The sequence below is a fragment of the Xiphophorus maculatus genome, chromosome 21, assembly GCF_002775205.1.
Source record: "Xiphophorus maculatus strain JP 163 A chromosome 21, X_maculatus-5.0-male, whole genome shotgun sequence".
NCBI lineage: Eukaryota > Metazoa > Chordata > Actinopteri > Cyprinodontiformes > Poeciliidae > Xiphophorus > Xiphophorus maculatus.
The window spans coordinates 26,481,566-26,501,393 of record NC_036463.1 but is presented as its reverse complement, the minus strand read 5'-3'; the positions used below and the strand labels follow the sequence as shown (position 1 = coordinate 26,501,393).

Sequence of the window (19,828 nt, the reverse complement as noted above, 5' to 3'; positions counted from 1 at the left end):
CCCTGACAGTTTGCTGAGTTCTGGTCCATTCCTCCTGACAGAACCAGTGGAACTGGATCAGGTTTGTAGTCTGCCTCAGTCTCAAACACCTCAGACTAATATTAAAAAGTCTAACTTTTTCAAACAGCTGTAAAATTATAATAAAAGTTGTTTATTTTGGTTAAATTTGCTTCCCAAACCCAGCAGCCTGCTGACAGAACCACGACACACAGGAAGTAATCAGGGATTATGAAAGACGCCATAAATGATCCCAGCTCCACAGAAACAGAGCTGACCTGAAACGCAACGCTGCAGGCCACATGATGAGCATCGCTGCGTCGCATGCAGGCTCACATGATGAGCATCGCTGCGTCGCATGCAGGCTCACATGCGGAGCAAAGCAGGGCTGCATCTCTAACGAAGAAAACTCTCAATCTGCAGCGCTGCAGAAGGTCAGAGGTGAAACACCAGAATCACGAACAGGTTGATTATGAATGTCCAGTTATAAACTACACAGGCTGCAGGTTTCACACTTTACTGATTAAATATTAGATTATTTCTTTTTATTGTTCTGTCTGGTCTCAGTTGGTTTTCCCTGGATAAAGCTGCAGGTTTTTATGGGACAAATAAGAAAAACTTTCCAGAAGGTCTTTGAGCTTCATCACATAAAACTGGAATGGATACTTCAAGGTGTGTAGGACATGTCAGAGATCACAGTTTGGTCTGATCTGTAATGCTGCAGGAGCAAAATGCTCTGAGACGCTGAAGAATATTGACTTTTAATGGCTGGAGGTCACAGAAAGGCGCTGGAGGAGACGGGATTCAGCGGCGGAGAGTCGGCTGATTGCTCAGTTTATCTAATAAACAGGTGGAGCGCCGATTATCTGCCAGGTTGGAGTCAAACACTGTAGCTCAACCCATCAAATCTGACAGACAACCGCACCGATCTGCAGCTCTCATCTTCTACAGGCTGGATTTTATTAGATAAAACACTAAAGTTTGTCAAAACCTGCATGCAGACAGTTGATCTGGAGGTTTCCTGTTTTAAACCCAATAAAGCTGCGTTCAGGTTGCCATGTTGGCTTAGATTAAAGTCATGTTATTATTGTGTCGTTGTGATTTTTAAGGTAATCCGCATGTATACCGGCAGCTTTCAGATTCCCTTTCACAGTCGTTTTACTTCAGTCGTATCAATCGTACAAATTCCCAATAACACACCGAAGTTTGTTATTGTGATGAAATGTTACATATTTTCCATGACTAACGGATGAGATGAGGTGATTCTGCTCTGAGTTACTAAACTGACTAATCACTTTTATTTGCCTCCTTTTCCTTTAGCTTCATAAGCAGAGACAAACTTGACCTCTATGGACATTTCAAACCAGGACTGGGCGATACGGCTTACAAATAAATCTGCCATTCTTTTTCCTCGCTTTGTTCCTTGAAAAAAGATCCAAATGAGAGAAAATATCTTTAAAAAATGGCTTTTATTTCAACCTTTCCTTCAGCGAGTTGACAAGCCGTAAAAAATGCTTTTCAAACAAGATGGCCACCCCGGGTGCACTTACATCACTCTGAAGACTCAAGGAGAGCATTGGTGAAATAAAAAAATCCATTTAAAAAAATTAAATCTTCAAAAATAGAAAATTTGATTATTGATAAAATTGATTTATCTATTTTTCAATTAGTAAAAACAGCTGTTGACAGGAAGGTTCTCCAGTAGCAGTCAGTCTTGCAACAAATCTCAAGAGGCCTCTGACTGAAAACTGTACAACTGTCTTGACATGCTAGTGGCTTAATATGTGGCAACAAGCTCTGCTAATCCTCCTCCTTTGCTTTTGCTTTTTAATTTTCTGTCTGGCTGTCTGGTTGGAGACAACCAGACAGCCAGACAGGAGGGGAAGAGACGGTTTGAACTTCCTCCTTCTCTCTCTGCTCTTTTTCAACGTTTCTGGGATTTGAAGTTGTAGTTCAGGTATTATTTGAAGTTTTTAGATACTAATCAGCTCCTTCCAGTTGTAAAAAAGTAAAAGCAAAATTTCTTCCTGTCTGCACAGCATCTAAAACCAGAAGGAATATTTGTCCGAACATCCAAAAATTCAACCCAAAAATATCAACAAAGGTCTTCAAACACAACAAATGATTGGAGTATTTTCTGTAGCAGCTGAGCTACTGTTGCCTAAATGAGGTCAGGACCAACTGGGCCGCAGGAATCCGTAGAACTGGTCGAGCCTGGAAACGCTGTGCAGGGCGCAGATCAACGACATCTGAAATATTACAATCCACACATTCCTGTGTGGTGCTAATATTATCCACCCTGAACCAAAGACAAATACAGTCTGACAGAACCTCGCTGTTTTTCAGAGTCTGTCTGAGAGCTTTAATTTTTCAAAATGATTAACGATCAGATCACTGCTCTGGATTTCCTTTAGGAATCAAAACTGATAACTCAGAACGTAAACATGGGCTGGTAAAACTCCGACCGGTTTGTTCCTGCATCACTGCAGCACTGTTATTAAATCAACACCAAGAAAAGAAGAACCAGACCACCACCCAGCTCTGCTCAGCTCAGTCTGACTAAAGTTCCCACATTTTCACAGAAACCCGGAAGGCAAACTCACTAAACGTCTTCCTGACTGCAGTAAAACAGAGGAATTCTGGGAGTTTTTTATACAGGTGAGTCAATCAAGTCAAGAATCCAAGCTTTATGTGATCAGAGACAGTTTAAAAAGTGAAAAGTTTTACAGCGACTGCTCTCTCACACAGTGTGGCATCACCTCCGCTCCTGATTTAAATGATGATTTGGAACAAACTGGATTTGTAACTGTTGGCCTTTGAGAAACCTAGAAACTAGGTGTTATTATTATTGTTGACGGCTTTAGAGGTGGGCGATAAGGACTTTATCACGATATTTTGTTAGTATTCTGATAGCAAATGTGAAGAGAAGAGTTATTTACTAACTTTTTTAGCTAGTATATCGCTGTAACTGTGTGTCACAGCAGTTATAGTCCCACTAATACAAACACTGCTTTTGAAACATTCCTATTTGTAACACACTTCTTTAGCTAATGTAAGATCCTAAAAACAGCTGAATCATTTTATCTCCCCAATAACCACAAATTGGTGCATCTCTGCTTTTTTTTCTTGGTTTTGTTAAACTATAAAAGCTTTAAAATAGCTCTAGTTAGCTTTTTTATTTACTAGTAACTATAGTGTTTATTACTGATCTTTGTTTTTCTAGACATTTAGTCTAGTCATCTAGTCATAAAAGTATAAAATGTACTATTTAACTGAGTTTAAAATCACAATATCTGCTCATTGAACTCAAAGATATTCTTTCCAGTTTTGATAAACATGGAAAAAGAAGGTAATTTTATGAAAAACATCAACAACAACCCTGTTTACATCAGGAGCAACCGGCATGCTGCCCAGACAGTTTTAAAATAAAACCATTTATAATTTTTTTAAAAGTCACGGCCTTTTGGTTAATCCTCTGAAACGCTGCCCTATATTAAAACAGCTTGGTCTCATTTGGTAACCGATTGCTCAGTCTCCCTCAGAGATCAGCAGCAGAAAAAAACACCTGAGCGTCGGGACCGAGCTGGTTCTGGAGGTCCACTTCACCTCAGGAGATCTCAAAAAAAGAAGAGTCCTGATTGTGTGTCAACCTTTCCATGATAAATAATTCAGCATTCATTCCAGAGTTTGCAATAAACATATTGGAAAGATTGTTTTGTTTTTTTAGCAAAACAGCTGCAGATTTAGCTGCAGCTTGCTGTCAGGATGTTTCTCCAAAATAAAAGGAGAATTTTAGGTGAAGAATGTGAATTTCACATGAGCAGATATGAATAAAATATGTGATTCCCATTATATAAGCCGGTCAGGAAGAAAATCTGAGCTCGGATGTGGGTTAAACTCACAATCCAGGGAGAGAAGGAGCATCCTGCTCCTCACCCTCCAGCTCCGCAGGCCCAGAAAAACACGCACAGGGAGAGGACGGGGCGCCCGGAGCCGGGGAGCCTCTGTGTGCTGCGGTGTCACGCAGCGTCGCACCGCAAAGCTATTATTAAAACCGACCACACACACACACACACACACACACACACACACACACGCCCGCACACACACACTCACGCAGTCAGTCAGTCAGGTAGGCCAGGCTGCTTGTGTCAACATCTCAAGGTCACAGCACGGCTCTGTTTTTGGATCGGAACCGGCAGAACAACGCGGTGTTTCCCTAAAAGCGGCACCGCGGCTGAGACAAAGTGCAGCGGCCCAACCCAGCAGCCGGATCCCGCTCTGCCCTCACCCTCCCCGGGCAGCACGGAGCTGCTCAGGCCGGTTCCTCCGGCTGACAAACATCTGGATGGGAGGAGCGGGAGGAAGAGGAGGAGGATGAGGCCGCAGGAATGAACGGCCGGATTCCGCTACTAGTGAACAACCGGTGAGGATGGAGATGAGATAAGGTGATGAGGATGAAGAGGAGGGAGAGAAGGAGGAAGGAGGAGGGGGGAGGTTTGCGCTCTTTTTCTCTCCCCCCATTTTCTAATTAATTCCTTACCCTCTGACAGCTCCAGCTCCAGCTCCGCCAGCCGGGCTCGGATCTCCAACGGTATCGGCGACGCCTCACGGTCCGCCATTCGGCTGGTACCGAAGAAAACAGCTCTCCGGCGGTAACAGCTACCTCCTCAGCCGCTCCTGCCTCCTCCTGGCTCGGCTCGGAGGCGGTGGGGGGAGCGCTTCTCCTTCTCCTTCTCCTCGGCGGCCCCTCCTCAGCGGAGGCGCGTAAAGACAGCGAGGCGTCGGGGTAGAACAAAGAGGATAAATCTGGGTCCGGTTTTAACGGGGGTCCGCCATGTTGCCCGCTTCCTTGGCTCGGTGAAGACCCCCTGTGGTTCGGTCGGTTCTCCTCTCTGCCGCTGCGGAGGTTCTGCTGGCGGTTGTGATGAGGATGATGAGGCTCGCGCAGCACCGCACTCGCAGCCGTTTGAAGCTTGCTGCTGTCACGTGACTGTACGGAAAGCGGTGGTGACACTCATCACCTGCAGGGGGCGCAGCGAACAACCACACCTACAGAGAGACACCGCTTCAGTTACACCTGACTGAAATACGAGATCAGCATAATTTTTATATTTCATCCACTGAATATCTACTAAATGTATCTATTAAATTAAGTTGTGATTAACTAAAAACTGTTTTAATGAAAAATGCCTAAAATTAACAAGTTAATTTTAGGCATTTTTACTGCAAAAATGTTCTTGTTTTACAAAAAATAAAACATATAATTGTAATAGTAGTGCCATTACGTCGTTTTTTTCATTTTTATGTTTCACAACATATGTTTCTAATTTTAAATTAAACCAATTGTTCTTATTAAATGATATAGTTACTTTCTTGCTTAGTTAATGACTTTAAAAAAATATAGTAACATGTTTATTAAGTTTGTGGAAAAATTAATTAAAAATAATACAATAAAATAAACAATTTTGATATTTTATTAGTTGTTCATTTGATCTTTCCTTGCATTAAAATGTATTTCTTTAATGTAATATTTAACATAAAAAATAAAACAAGATATTTTTTAAAACAAAATGCTCCACTGTGTAATAAAGTTTGCATTGGGTTTTACTGACTTAGACTCTTGAAATTCGACTGTTAATTTTCTTGCTTAAAAATAATTTTAGTATTGAATTATTTCATTTAAAAATAAATTTGTTGGACTGACTTGAGAAATTTTGTTTCTTTCTCATGTCTCTTCCAAAAATGTTATTTCACGTCGATATTGCATTAAAACTATATAAATAGAGTCCTTTCAAATTAAAATAAAAACATAAAAAGAGAGGTGAGGGAAAGTCAGACCTGGTGTCAAGATGGCCTGAAGACAGAATATGTATTTAGGAGGTGACTTGATCCGATGCACTTTATTACATTTTTGGCTGATATCTTTATGATTTTGGCCTGTTATGTCTCCATTGTGCATCTAAAACCTTTTATAACATTCCTATTTGCAGGTGACCCACTCTGCAGCAAAGCCTCTTTGGAGCACAAAGTCTCAGTAACAACATATCAGCACATGTGAGTCATCAGCCAAACTCAAACCTGTTTCATTTCCTTGAATTTATTTGATCATTTGAACCATATTTGTCAGGTGAAAAGTTCATTACAGATTCCATGAGGAAAAAACAACCGTTTCTATTTCTGTCCCCTTGATGTCAGTTTCTGCCCTCAGATGACCTGCAGCTGAAAGGGGAAATGAACTAAAACGTGATCAGTCTGAGCGCAGCCTGTGACCCGTTTTCATTACAGGACATTTACGAGTCCTGCCAGGAAAAACAGCAGCTTCCTGCATTTTAAAACTTTTACTCATTTCATGTGAAGCAGGAGAAATGTGGCGCCCTGGTTTTGACACCTGCCACTCCGTGTGCAGGTCTCCTCTGAATGCAGGTGAATGCACCTGTGGCCCGGTGGAACAACCACAGGATTTATTACTAAACCAGAATCTGTTCAGACCAAATTTGGTCATTCTGGTGTGAACTGAATTCAGAGGCGGATCCTGAAGTCATCAGTTTTATTTGAGTAAAGTGTGATGAAGTGAGCCCAGTATGGATCATTTCATTAGTATGCTGCATGCTATTCATTAGGCCGCTGATAAACAAATGCTGAGCCAAACAAAGTAATTAGAGTTGTGATGTGGCTCTACCGCCATCTGCTGGTTAAGAGAAGGAAGTAAATCTGTAAGAGGCTGAATGACTCAGAGCTTCATACAAATAAAAATCTAAACATGTTACATGTAAAGGCACTTTTTTAATATATTTCTGTTCAGTATTCTGTACATTTGTACACAACAACATATGTCACAATGGTGCCAGCTTTACATTCAAACTTCACATCAGAAAACAACATTAGTCTCTTTACAATCAAAGAAAACATTTCTTCAAGTTGAATCAGTTTGTTCTTGGACGCTCAGCGGTCAAAACTCAGCAAGTTAAATAAAGTCAACAACTAAAACAGGCCAGTTTAACAAATAAAACTGAATCTGTGTTTAAAATTAAATAAAACAGAGCAACAATAAAGAGTTGATATTCAGTACTTTCAAACATACAGGAAGGCTTTACAGATCTGGTTATTAATTGTTGGGCCTCTAAACACAGGAAAGATCCACTTCAGACTTAAAAATTCAGAATAAATAACAGAATCCTGACAGAACTTCCTGTACAGAGCCGACGGCCAAATACAATAAATCTGAAAATAATGCCTGGCTCTCATTACACTGAGCCCAACAACAAGACAAGAAGCAAAACTAAAGAATTACAAAAACATTTACAGATTATTTTCAGTTCCCTGCCAAAAAATTAAAGTGTTAAAAATTTCTATTCAGCATCAGCAGTTTCTATAGTTCTAAGATTAAAAATCCTGAGCTTGTAAAGACTGGTTTCTGTTTAGCTCAGAGTTTATCTCCGTTACTTACTGATCAATCTTTATAATAAATATACAGCCAGCTATACAACTACACATTCCCATCGGACTGTTTTTGTCTCACGGCGGCAGCTGAGGCTGTTGGGATGCCTGGTACTCTGCTGAGGGGGCGGGGTCAGCCAGCGGCGCCAACGCCTCATTGGACGAAGCCTTCTGGCAGATCTCAGCGTAGCTCAGCTTCTTCAGCTCCTGAAGGAAGTGAAGAACAGGACCGGGCGTCACGAGGCGGATACGCTGACATCTTTCAATTATTTATGTACTTTTCATCTTTACATAAACCTTACACTGTTTTTAAACCAACAAATGAGTCCAGTTCAAATAGAGCTGGGTTTCCCCACTGTGATAGAGTACAACGTTTTCATGAAGTTTTCATGTGATGCGATTAATGACAACACAATGGATTAAAACCAGCAGACAAAATACACAAGAAAACGGATAAAACTATTTTAGTAACCAATTATTCTGACAATTAAAAGAAATTGAAAGAAATGTGATTTTTCACATAAGCCTTTTATACAATATTAGAAATACATTAAAAGGTGAAAATCAACAGAGTTCAATTCCTTTAAAAGTAAGAAAATAAAGTTTATGGCCTAAAATGCAGTGTCATCATTCCTTTAGTGAACGTTTGTAGAAAAAGATAAATCTGCAGATAAAAATCCTTCCAACATCAACAACAGATTTACAGAAAAAGGTTTTCATCTTAAATGCCCTGATTAGTTTAATCTTTTTAAAAGAGGTTCAGCGTATATTGGTAAGAGTTGCTAAGCAACTATTTAAGACTGTTTGACCAGTGGGCAGGCTCTGTTTTAAATAAAAGGTTAAAATGTTTAATATTGAAGTGACCTAATCAGGGAGTCACACGCTGCTGTCACAGAGCTGGTTGTGTTTTTGTCTTTGTGTTGTTAAAATGAAGCAATAGGAAACATTTTGTTCTTTTCTCCTGTTGAACTGAACCCAGATCAGCTCCAACCAGAGACAAGCACCATTAAACGACCCACATCTCCCCCTCTGGCTGATCCAGGTGATAAACGTGAGTCCTGAATGTGTCTTACTGCTGCTGGTTCCAGTGGCAGCTGGACTGGTTTGTCCTCCACCGTCGTCTCTCCGCTGTCCCCGTCTTTCCTGCACACAACAACAGAGCTGCATGTGAAGCCTCCGGTCCGGCCGCACAGCCGCAACAGCTGGATACTCACAGCAGAGACGCCGGCTGAGGCTCCACTGGAGGAAGTGATGATGATGAGGATGAGGACGATGAGTTTGAGCTGCTGCTTTTTGTCGGACTCTGAGGATTCAGACACACAGGTCAGACTGGAACTGATTCAGGTGTGGGTGTGTATGAGTGTGTGTTACCTTGACGCTGTCATTAGCTGCAGGCGTCGTCGCTGTGGCAACATTTGCAGTAGACAGTGGGGGGAAGCTGGACAGGCTGAGCTCCAGAGGAGGAGGAGGAGGCTGATGAAGAGGAGACAGAATGGGAGTGGTTCACTTTTCCACAGTCTGACCTCTGCTGTGTTTTCTTACCTCAGAGTTCAGTTTGGGTCTCTCCAAGGATTTCTCCGTCTCCCTCCTCTTCTGGCCGAAGGTTCCCCTCCTGCTGTAACTGAGACAGAAAAACAAAAACCTGTTTTCTGCATCTCTGCAGCGAAATCCTCGTGTTGCAGAGCGTCGCTAAACTAAACTTTTCCATGTTTTGTTGCTTACTAGCCTCAAACTTCAGTGTTTTGGGGGGTTTCATGAAAGACAAAGGAAAAGTAAAGATAAACTGTGAAGTGGAAGAAAAATTTTGTGTCAACAAAAAAGAAAATCTGAAAAATGCGGTGTGCATTTGTATTCAGCCGATCTGAGTTAATACTTTGTCTACAATTACAGCTGTCAGTTTGTTAATCAGCTTCAAACATTAACATCTGAAATGTCTGCATGATCTTCAGAGTTTTCCACTCTAAACACACACAGGGCTCTGCATGCGGGGCAAAATGTTCCTACGCTGCCGGCTGCTGCTAGCTTGCTAAGGTTTGGTTAGTATTTACCAAAGAGAACAGGAAGGCCTGCTGAGGCTGAACTACAGCTGCTGAGATTCTGCAACAGGAACAGTTACATTACCTTCCCCGGTCAGAGGGGGGCACCAGAACCTGTTTGTTGGATTCTGTTCTTCCGCCCCGGCTCTGCCGGCGCAGGCCGCCCCTCAGCCGGCCCCGCCGGGCCCTCAGGGAGGGAGAGGAGTACTGGTCTGCAGACAGCTGCTCTGACGGCTGGTAGAGGTCCGGGTGGTGGGTCTGCCAGCGGTCTCCACAGCTCAGCATCCTGGAGCCCCTCCTGCAAGTAGAGACCATAATCAGCTCCAACCCGGTCCAAACTGCACAGAACCAGCTCAGACCCGGTCCAAACTACACTACACAGAACCGACTCAGACCCAGTCCAAACTGCACAGAACCGACTCAGACCCAGTCCAAACTGCACAGAACCGACTCAGACCCAGTCCAAACTACACAGAACCGACTCAGACCCGGTCCAAACTGCACAGAACCGACTCAGACCCGGTGCATTAAAGGAGCAGTATTATGTAGTTTCCAGGCACGCAGCACCATTTTATAGCACAATCAAGTTACTATGTTACCTAAAGTTGTCATAATCCTGTATATATCAAATATCACTTAAAAGAAATTTAACATTGTAATTAAACGCCATAAAATTGGGCCTCTGTCTCTTTAAGAATCTCATATCCTTTCTGAAGCTCCGCCTACAGGAAGAACATGCAACATGGCTCCTCTATTAACCCTTTAACAGCATTTTTACCAGCGTTGCTCTGAGTAGCTCCTACAGTGAGCTTAGCAGTTCCAACAGGTGTTTGCTAATTTTGGCAGGCTAGTCTGAAGGAGCTGAGTGGGAGAGAGTTGCTCTGTGAAGTGGAAGGGGAGGAGGTTTGCCTCAAAGGCGGAGCTAGGTCCAGCTGCTAATTGGTTGCCATGGAGATTAAAGGATTTCTCAAATATGAATGAACGAATTGAGGCTTCTGTTTTTGAAGGAGAGAGTATTATTAGAAGATGTAGAGCTGATAAAAGTGGATTTTTTTTTTACACTGGCCCTTTAAGAATGACATCAGCGTGGCGGTCGTACCTCTGTCTGTGAGCTGCGTGCGGCTTGAAGGTAGAAGCTGCTGGAAACTCGTTCATCAAGTTGTTCATCAGCAGCTCAGGCTGCAGAGAGAATCAGAGTTTATGACTGAAACACTGAGTAGGACGGACCAGGTCCGGGTCAGGAAACCCGGTTCTGCTCTCACCTCCACGTTCTCCTGGTACTGGGCCGAGGTGGCGGGCCATGCCTCATTGTTCTGGTCAAACATCTGCTGAGGGAGGCAGGACGGGTTGAACGTGGTGGGGGGGAAGTAGGAGCTGTAGCGGCTGCTGCACTGGTCCAACTGGACGGGCCTGTAGCCGTTCTTGGGGGCGAAGGAGGCAATAGCCATGGTCTTAGCTTTGATCCGGGCCATGATGGGCTTCCCCTTAAACACCCGGACCTCCTCTCTCAGGTACCTGTAGGCCTGAAGGACCGGCCATGTTACTCTGTCACATCCCACACACTGATAGGATTATAATCTGACAGAAATACAGCCAAGCTGCTGGAGCACAAAATCTGCTGGAGGCAGCAGAAGACCTGAGACTGGGGTCAAAGTTCACCTTCCAGCAGGGTGACCACCCTGAACATGCAGCATGGTTCTGGTTCTGGTGTGTTGTACGAACATCTCAGTTTATAACTAAATCACTACTGCAGTGCTGAAGCTCTGCAGAGGCCTGATGATGAACCAGATCTGGACCACTGGAGCTCAGATCAAAGTAGACTCATGTCAGAATGGCCCAGTCAAAGCCCAGATTTAAGTAAGAATGATGATATTGGATCAATTTAATTGATTTTTTAAAAGAAAACATCGAACAGAGAAGCAAAGAGCAAAACCTCTGGTAAGGCTTCCCAGTGTGGTTTCTGCTGTTGGCTGTAAATGTCCAGGCTGAACCTTCAGCGGCCAGCCCGGCGTCTGATAACGGATAACAACAACTTCAAGTTCATAACAGGAAACAGGAAGATAACTGAATGTTTTCAATATCATTTCCATTTTAAAGCTTTAATAACTAAATATTAGTCATACTATGAATACCAGTATCTATTTCACTCCTGCAACATGAATCTGAAGGTAAAGGAGGGAGCATAGAGCTGCTATACATAGAATGTGTCATTAGTTCATTCTTATTATTCATGTCTGAGCTTAGTTGGACTGATGTCCATCCAAACTGACTAGAGTCTGTTGTGAAAAGCTGAGACCAAACATGGTTCTGAATGGAGGCTGAATACCAACACGACACACTTTTCAGATTTTGGTTAGTTGGTGGCATTCAGGCTTTTTCTTGTATTTCCTGGCAGATCTTTGTGGTTGACATCAACCTGTTAGTGTCTTTGATAGCTGGATCAGTGACTGGCTCTCCAGCAGCATTGTGGTTTGAAACTCAGGTAAGACTTTGATAGGAGCTGTTGTACCTGCTGAGCGTCAGCCTCTGACTGAAAAGTGAGGAACCAGTTGTCGTTGTTGACGACCTCACAGCTCAGGACTTTGGGCAGGTTCTCTCCTTCGAACAGAGCCTCCACCTCCTGCAGAGAACATCAGAGGGTAAAGACTGCAGGGAGCAGCAGGCGGATCGGTGCAGCAGCGGGACTCACCTCTGCAGGCGTGGTGTCAGGAATCTCCCGCAAGATCACAACGCAGCGGTTCTGCCTGGGCCGGACTTTCTGCCCGCACGGGGCCACCTGGACCAGAGGCATGGCTGCCAACCAGAGAGCAGGACGTTAGAGCTCAATTATTCTGGTGATTAAAGTTTTTTAGAATAAAATATTGATGTGTTAGTGGGAGCTAAAACACGGAGCCACATTTGAGGATGTCGGAGATGAGCTCCAGGTCTGTGGTGAGGTTCTTGATGCCGTCCAGGCTGGCCAGCGTGGCGATGGAGACGTACTGGTCGTTGTCCATCTGGGACTTAAGGTACAGGTCGCTGCTCAGATAATCCCTGAGAAGGAGAGCAGGAAAGGCTGACGGAGAGGTTAGATCCAGAAAACAGCAAAACGCACATTTCTCTGTACTCAGAGACACATGGAGGGTAAACACGGCGGGTAAAGGAGCTTTCTGCTGCACCAGCCGCTGTGGTTCCAGATGTTACCTGGTCAGGCAGGACTCCAGAGCTCTGCTCAGTTCCTCTCGGATCTCATCTGGAAACAGAGCAGATGTTTTCAGTCTGACAGTGTGACAAGTGTTGCTGCTGCGTGATTCCAGCTCCTACCTGTAACCGGAGGATCAGAAGTCTCTCCGTTCACCGCCAGAGCTTCAGGCGTTTGAGTCAGATACTCGGCCTCCGCCAGGTCCACGTTCCCTTCAAACTCTGACACGAATCCTGATGGGATGGCGATAGGGGAAGGTGAGGTAAAGAGGACAGCGTGATGCGGTGAAGAGGCGGGACCCTGGGCTCACCTTCCTGGTGGTTCAGGTTGTCGGGGAGCTGCAGCCACGGCTGCTGCAGCTGCTGGTAGTCCGGGTCGGGGATGTGGAAGCTCAGGTTGGGATCGTTCCATACTTCAGCTTCAGGGTTGAGACACGGAGCAGAAGCAGCTTCCTGAAACAAACAACATTTAACTCTAAAACACATTTAGACTTCCTGGTGGTGTGAGCAGACAGGAAACAGATCCACATCCTAATGAATGTTCTGAGCCCAGTTTACACCGCTCTGGTTCAGCATGTTGAGCCACTTCTTGGATTAACAACAGCTTAACTAGTTCATCAAACCCTTAACTAGTTCTCAGTTCACTCAGGTTCACTGAATCTGTTCATGTTCAGAGTTCACTAGGTAAATGAGTCATGCCAACAGGTTTATTTCTTGTTTTTACCAGTTTAAGTGGTTGGAACAACCTTAGTAGTCAGAACTTTGACAGCATCACAAACCAGAAACTGTTAAAGATTCCCAGTTCCAGACTGGAAACCAGAGGCAGAAACCAGTCTGTTGATCAGATCGTGTTCAGCTGCTTTTAACTCTGTGGTTTAATGGTTTTATCTTGTGTGATTTTAGTTATCATATTATACTTTATTGTTTCTACAAGATTATATAAGAAAAAGTTCTTTATTGTCTGTAGAAAACTTTGATCAAGAGAAAATTGCTTTTAAATGTGAAGGATAAATAAACACTGAATGATCGTTTCATATAAACTCTATTCTAATTTAGCCAAATTCTAATTAAAACTGAAATTTGCCCACAGAATGTTTCACTTTATAGAATGAAATAAATGGAAACCCCTAAAACATTCTGCTAAAACTTGCCTGTTTTTCAAACGTAAACACTTCCACATATTTTCACTTAAAAATGTCATTCAAACTTGGAATTGTCTTAACGCCTTTTGGTTACTTCTGTATGTTCCAGCTTTTTTATGCTTTTTACTATTTTCATAAAATTCCTCTTCAATTTTTTGGTCATATTATTGTCAGATGTCACATTTTCAATGGAATCCAATTACAAAGTTCTTCAGCTGCTAGAGCAAAAAATTTTATGGTCTCTGAACAAATTCTGTTAACTCAATTTTCACTCTTTCTACATGTATTATGCATCAAATGTAAGAATTTTGTCTGAATTTAGAAAATGTAACCCTCTCTGATGTGGGACTTGCAGTTTTCTGGCAAATCGTCCCAAACGCTGAAGCGTCAACTCATCAGGAATAAGAAAATCCATTAAAGGAGACACGAAAATCAGCAAAGTGCAGCTGTATTGTGACATGTTTTCATAACGTCATATTACCTTCTAAATGATGTGACAGAGACACATGAACCTGGTCTGGTTTTCTCCTCAGACCTTCCTGACTTTCACGATTCAATCATTTTTTCTTACCAATTAATATTTTGCCATGAATCTTCTTTACTCCAATGTTCCAAATCTGTTTTACACTAAAACACCTCAGATTGAAAAGTTGCTAAATCATAATTTGTACATCACAGCTAGACAGATTATGATGCACACATGAAACACAGCATGGCTGTTCACTGATTCTTCTCAGTGCTCAGTTCAGGTTCATCGTGTAGAAAACAGCGCTGTTAGGGTCAAAGGTCAGCACAATCATCTGAATGTAACGAAAACCATGACTCCAAATTAACTCCAGTCTGGTTTATCAATAAAATCTCATCTCTTGAAACTGTGTGTGTACATGTGAATAATAACCCATTTGTTGTGTCAAACCTAGAATATTCCAGATGTTTTCCTTCCAGTGTGTGTGTGTGTGTGTGTGTGTGTGTGTGTGTGTGTGTGTGTGTGTGTGTGTGTGTGAGAGACATGGAGCAGTAGAGCTGGAGCCAGACTTACAGCCTGGGAGCCGCTGGTGTGCCAGTCCCAGACGCAGGGCCCCTGGGGCGTCGCTGTGCTGTAGGGGAAGGCCCCCAGCAGGGCCATGGAGGGCTGCAGCTCTGACACCAGGGCCGGGATCTGCTCCTCATCCTCGCCCTTCGTCCTGTCCGCCTCCGACGCGCCCTGGGCCAGAGCATCGGGGTTCTGGTCCGGGCTCAGCCGGATCCAGGGCTGGGGGTACAGGCGGCAGACGGACGCCTCGGCCAGCTCTCCCAGCAGCTCCGACACCATGTCCCTGATCCCGCCCTCCTTCTCCTCCTCCTCCTCCTCCTCTTCCTCAGTGGCTGGAACTTCCTGGTTCAGGAAGTGAATCTCGTAGGACGGAGTGGAGGCATAAACATCGATCTGATCCGGGTCCACTGGCACCGAACCAGAACTCTCCTGGCAGCTAGCATCAGTAACCATCCAGTCTGAGTAACCGGGGGCAACGGGGAGTGAACTCTTCATCTTCTCCATGTTGTTTCTGTCTGAGGAAGAGTCAAAGGTCCGATCCGGTTTGGGGGGGGGTCTCTGACCCGCTGGAGTAAACCCGTCAGACGGTGCCTCCTCGTGTGAGGAAGAGGAGGAAACAGGAGAGGAAGGTGGCGGCCCAGAGCGGCTGGGAGGATGGTGGCTTATACCTTCATGGTTCTGAGGTCCAATCCGGTCCCAGCCCTGTGGTTCTGGTTCCTGTACACCAGAGGCAGCATCGCCGGCCTCTGCAAGGCTTCTCTGAATGATGACCTCTGACCCCTGCTCAGCTTCATCACAGAGCTCTGCCTTAGTGTTTCCTGTCGGCTCTTTGGGTTCCTGATGAAAGGAGTCTGACCCAGGAGCCAGCGGGGTGGGGTTCTGACCACGTCGGGTCGGGGTCGCTGTAGCATTGCTGACCCTGCAGATGACCTCTGTGTGGCATAGTCGGAGGGTCGGTCCCTCCAGCAGACAAAGGTCATCCTCGTCTTCCTCCTGGAGCAGCATTCGGACCTCGACGGTCTTCGGACCTGGACGGTTCTGGACTTCTTGCCCAGCTCTGAACCCAGACCCATCACTGCTTAGCTCTGCTTCTTTCTTCCTTAAGCGGATGTTTTCTTCTTCTGTGGCGGCGCCGGGGTCCTTCGGCTGATGGCTGTCCACTGTGGATGCCTGAGGGTCCTCGCCGCTCACGGCGGCCTCACCCTTTTGATTTAACACTCCGTCCTTCTCCAGAACTGAGCCAGGATCCAGTTTGTCAGCAGAGACCACTTCCTGGTCATGTGACCAGGCTATACCTGTGTGGGCATGGTCCCTGAACATGCTGGCCTCTGATTGGCTGGAGGGTGTGCCGGGCAGAGCCGTCTGGGTCCAGCTGGGCTCCAGCTCCTCGGCTCCGATGGGACAGATGCTGTAGAAGCTGCGGTGCGTTGCTGCAGCATTGAGCAGGAATCCTGCTGCGTCCTGGAGGCCCGATTGGGGACCCGGCTCTGGCCCTCCCTGCTCGCCGTGCTCTGGCGCCCCGCTGCACCCCGCGGCCCGGTGCGCGGCGGTCTCCAGAGTCTCCGGACCGAGCGGACTCTGGGTGGACACCTCCATGTAGGGAGGCGTCCCGCGGCCGGAGCTGGCCTCCCGCGTCCCAGCAGCCATTGCTCTGGTATCTGTGTGTGTGTTTGTGGTGATGAAGGCCTCTGGGCTCTTCTGGGGCCGCTGCGGTTCTGCCTCACCGCCAGACAGAGCCACCTGGGTGCGGTCCGGGTCGGGGCCGGGCCGGTCCTGTTCCCTGGCCGGCTCCTGGTCCTCCAGGCGGGCGCTGTGGGCCACGGCCTCAGCCTGCCTCCTGACCTGCTCCGTCAGCGTGCTGAGCCCGTCCTGGAGGGGCGCCGATAACAGAACGCTCCTCTCAGTCTGCGGCTCGGGGCCGAGCTCCTTACTAAAGCAGCAGCCCATCTTCTCCGGCCTGGAGGGAGAGTAAAACACAAGTCTGCTACGGCCGCACTCACCAAGAGCCACACAACATGAGAGTAACACAGCAGCTGCTCCTCGCCGCCGCCGGCCCGCATGCGGGAACAGGAACGCTCCCCCCTCCGGCCCCGCCGGCCTTCCCAGAATAGCTGGAGTGAGGGGCTCACATGTCCCTGCCACTCAACCCAGGGAGGGTGGTCTATGTGTTTGAATTAGGGCACAGACTGAGAGGAGTCACATGATCCAGCAGCCCACCAATCACTGAGCTGGGTTCTTCCAGGAAATCCCCCCCCTCCCCACTCCAGGTCCTTCCCTTCTCAACCTGCCATGTGTGAGAATAATCTGCTCATGGAGGATCCTTCTTTTATTTTTTGATTTTATTCATTAGCTTTATTTGTTAGGGACAAACACACAATAACATAAACAACCTGAATGAAGCTGCAGTCCCACGCCTGAATCATGATGCTAATAGCACAAGCTAATGTGCAAAACTTCGCCCTAGATGGGTTTTCTAGTGAAATAGCAATAATAATGTAAAATAATAGAACATGATATTAACAAAACATGCAAAAACATACACATAACACAAAGACATGAAAAACAATTGGTATGGATACAATGCTGTTTTTGACAAAGTCAGAGTTTTGTTTTGTTTGTTTTTTGAATATATTGAATTATGAGTCAGGCGGCTCTAGAAACATGACAGAAAGCTGCAGTGTCAGCTAGAGTTCCTTTAATAATCACAAGTAGAGTGTAATAGTGAACTGGAAGGAAAACTGTTTTACAACAAAAACCCTGAAAACGTGTCATGTGTCTGTGGCCCCCTCTGAACACCGATGGGCCCTCTGAGGTGGATTTACCTGGTAAACACAGTAATAACCAGGAACCAGCTCTCCGAGCGTCAGCTGCACCTCTAGATCAGCTGGGTAGAACGGATTCACTTCTGACGTCATGGAGGACGTCGGCTCAATGGGACGAGTGCTGCTGCTGCTGGTCGCCACGGAGACTGTTGGGGGGGAGCAGAGCAGTAGTTAGCCAACTCAGCATGGATCTGAACTCAAAATGAGACGTCAGGTTGGGTCAACAATAAAATAGCCAAAAAAGACAAAACAAAAACAAAAGAATCAAGCTACAATGGCCCAGTCAAAGTCCAGACCTCAACCTTAATGAGATACCAGTGAAAACTTTTTCTCTTTTCTAGACCAATGGAAAAATAAATTACACTTAAATTTTTTTATTTTTTACAAGTAATCAAATTAAGTTTATACAATTAAATATGTTAAGCTTATTAAGTTATCATTTTAAACAACATAAATAAATTTAGTTTGAAAATTTTTATTTGATTACATGTAAGAAATTAAGTTTGTTTTTTTAAGATGGAGCTCCTTTTTCTTTTTTTCAGTGAACGCACCAAACCTGAGAACTTCCAGCTCACCACAAAACAGGAAATCTTTGGATAAAGTGAAAAACCGGCAAGCAGAGATAAAGACCTGCTGGGTGATTCTCTGCTCTTTGCCAGCCAATGAGCCGATGTGCTGCAGGACGACGATCTGGACCGTTTTCTGGCCCAGATTGTCGTCCTATCAGGAATACTTTTTCTGACTCATTTATTTTGATTTATTGTTGTCCCAGTGAGATAAAACTCATTTACAAGAGACCTGTTTGGAAAAAAGAAAATACAAACATTTATTAAAACATTTTCATAAAAACTGACCTAAAACAAGAGCAAGTTTCATAAGATTTAACTGGCGCAGATGATTTGTAACGTTTTTATTTTTATTTAATCTGCAGTTTTTTGCTGGCTAATTAACATATAGACTATAAAAATGTAACAGGAACTGTGTAAAAGTTTTTAACTGATCACAAATCTGGAGTTCAGTAACTGATTTTTAACGGCTGTGTCACTTTCAAGCTAACTTGAAGTGACCTGGCCTTTATATAAACACATTTTTAAACATATTCCCAGTTTAAAATTCTAAGAAACGGACTAGTCTCAAACATTTCCAGGTCTTTAGGTGTAAATATTAATCATTGGTGTGGTTTGATACGCTTAGCGTCAGTTCTCCGTTTCAAACAGCCGATTTAACTCGGACAGCTGAAAGTAAACAACACAAAAACCTTAAAGAAAAACGAGCAAAAACAAAAATCACCGCTTCCGCCACTCGGGGTCAAGCTAACCGAAGTCAATACAGCCGAGTTTGTTTGTTTTCTCTCTCTTTTTTTTAAAACAACCTCTTCTGTTCACTAGTTAGTCAATTATTCCCCCGCTCAACGTCTATTAGGCTAACGGTTCCAGCTGTTGCTAACCTTTTGGCGCTCAGCTCGGCAGAGAGCAGCTCGGTTCGGTTCGGCTCGTTTTCCCGGACTCAGAAACTCACCTGGATCCTCCTTCCCGCCTCCTCCGTGGGCTCAAGTCACGCCGGGTTAGAGGTTTTCTCGCACCGTGTTCGTCGCAGTGGGACTTTCTCCGCGTTAGCGTCCATGAAAGCGTCAACCGTTGACACTTTGCTGCTCATACCTAAATTCTGCGGTTGCTATGGAAACATGGCGAGGGACCGCCTGAAGAAATGACAACATTCGCTGATTGGGCACGCGCGTACACTCACCTGTAGGCGCACAAAGCAAACAAATTATTATATTATATTATATTATATTATATTATATTATATTATATTATATTATATTATATTATATTATATTATATTATATTATATTATATTATATTATATTATATTATATTATATTATTTCAAAGGGAAATTAAATGTTTTATCCAAGTATCTTCAGAGTTTTGTACGTTGATGCTTTTGGCAGAAATGCTTGATTTTAAACACAAACACGTTTCTAAAATGTTTATTTTTTATAGAGAATGAGAACATTTTCATTAGGCTTGATTTTATTATTTTTTATGTGTAAAATAAATAATTGTGTGATTTTTGCGTTACAATCTGACAAGTTGTGTTTGAGCTTCAGTTTGTTCTTAAACACATCTCAGTGATTAGTAACCAGTGACGTGCGGTCAGGGGAGGCAGGTGAGGC

General features: G+C 44.4%; 2 protein-coding genes across 5 annotated transcripts in view; both read right to left on the bottom strand.

Moving 5' to 3' along the window:
- LOC102233534 (disco-interacting protein 2 homolog C-like) overlaps positions 1-4,640 on the bottom strand; it is a 56,771-nt gene extending 52,131 nt beyond the window's left edge. For all 3 annotated transcript variants that reach the window (XM_023326394.1, XM_023326395.1, XM_023326396.1), the window contains exon 1: positions 4,541-4,640. In XM_023326394.1, the coding sequence (XP_023182162.1) occupies positions 4,541-4,619 (79 nt within the window). In that variant the 5' untranslated portion in view covers positions 4,620-4,640. The remainder of the gene's footprint in view (positions 1-4,540) is intronic.
- A 2,123-nt stretch (positions 4,641-6,763) lies between these two features.
- On the bottom strand, positions 6,764-16,999 carry LOC111606154. Of its 2 annotated transcripts, XM_023325893.1 has the most exons (16): positions 16,829-16,999; positions 14,835-16,697; positions 12,965-13,106; positions 12,777-12,887; positions 12,657-12,705; positions 12,370-12,506; positions 12,163-12,266; positions 11,983-12,093; positions 10,736-10,996; positions 10,573-10,652; positions 9,559-9,771; positions 8,980-9,058; positions 8,809-8,910; positions 8,652-8,740; positions 8,511-8,580; positions 6,764-7,644 (listed from the first exon to the last, which is right to left on the bottom strand). In XM_023325893.1, the coding sequence occupies exons 1-16, from the start codon at positions 16,886-16,888 to the stop codon at positions 7,516-7,518; spliced, it is 3,600 nt and encodes a 1,199-aa protein (XP_023181661.1). In that variant the 5' UTR covers positions 16,889-16,999; the 3' UTR covers positions 6,764-7,515. The 2 variants fall into 2 exon arrangements, with proteins under 2 accessions (XP_023181661.1, XP_023181660.1); XM_023325892.1 differs by having other exon boundaries at positions 14,835-16,999.
- Positions 17,000-19,828: the final 2,829 nt, after the last annotated feature.

Bases quoted from the DNA above. Each gene is read 5' to 3' on its own strand.
- LOC111606154 (XM_023325892.1), bottom strand. From the start codon at position 16,775: ATGGGCTGCTGCTTTAGTAAGGAGCTCGGCCCCGAGCCGCAGACTGAG. The intron at 9,059-9,558 runs GTAATGTAACTG...TTTCTGTCTCAG, and splicing joins CCCCCCTCTGACCGGGGAAG to TTACAGCAGGAGGGGAACCT. The intron at 8,911-8,979 runs GTAAGAAAACAC...CCTCTTCATCAG, and splicing joins GACCCAAACTGAACTCTGAG to CCTCCTCCTCCTCCTCTGGA.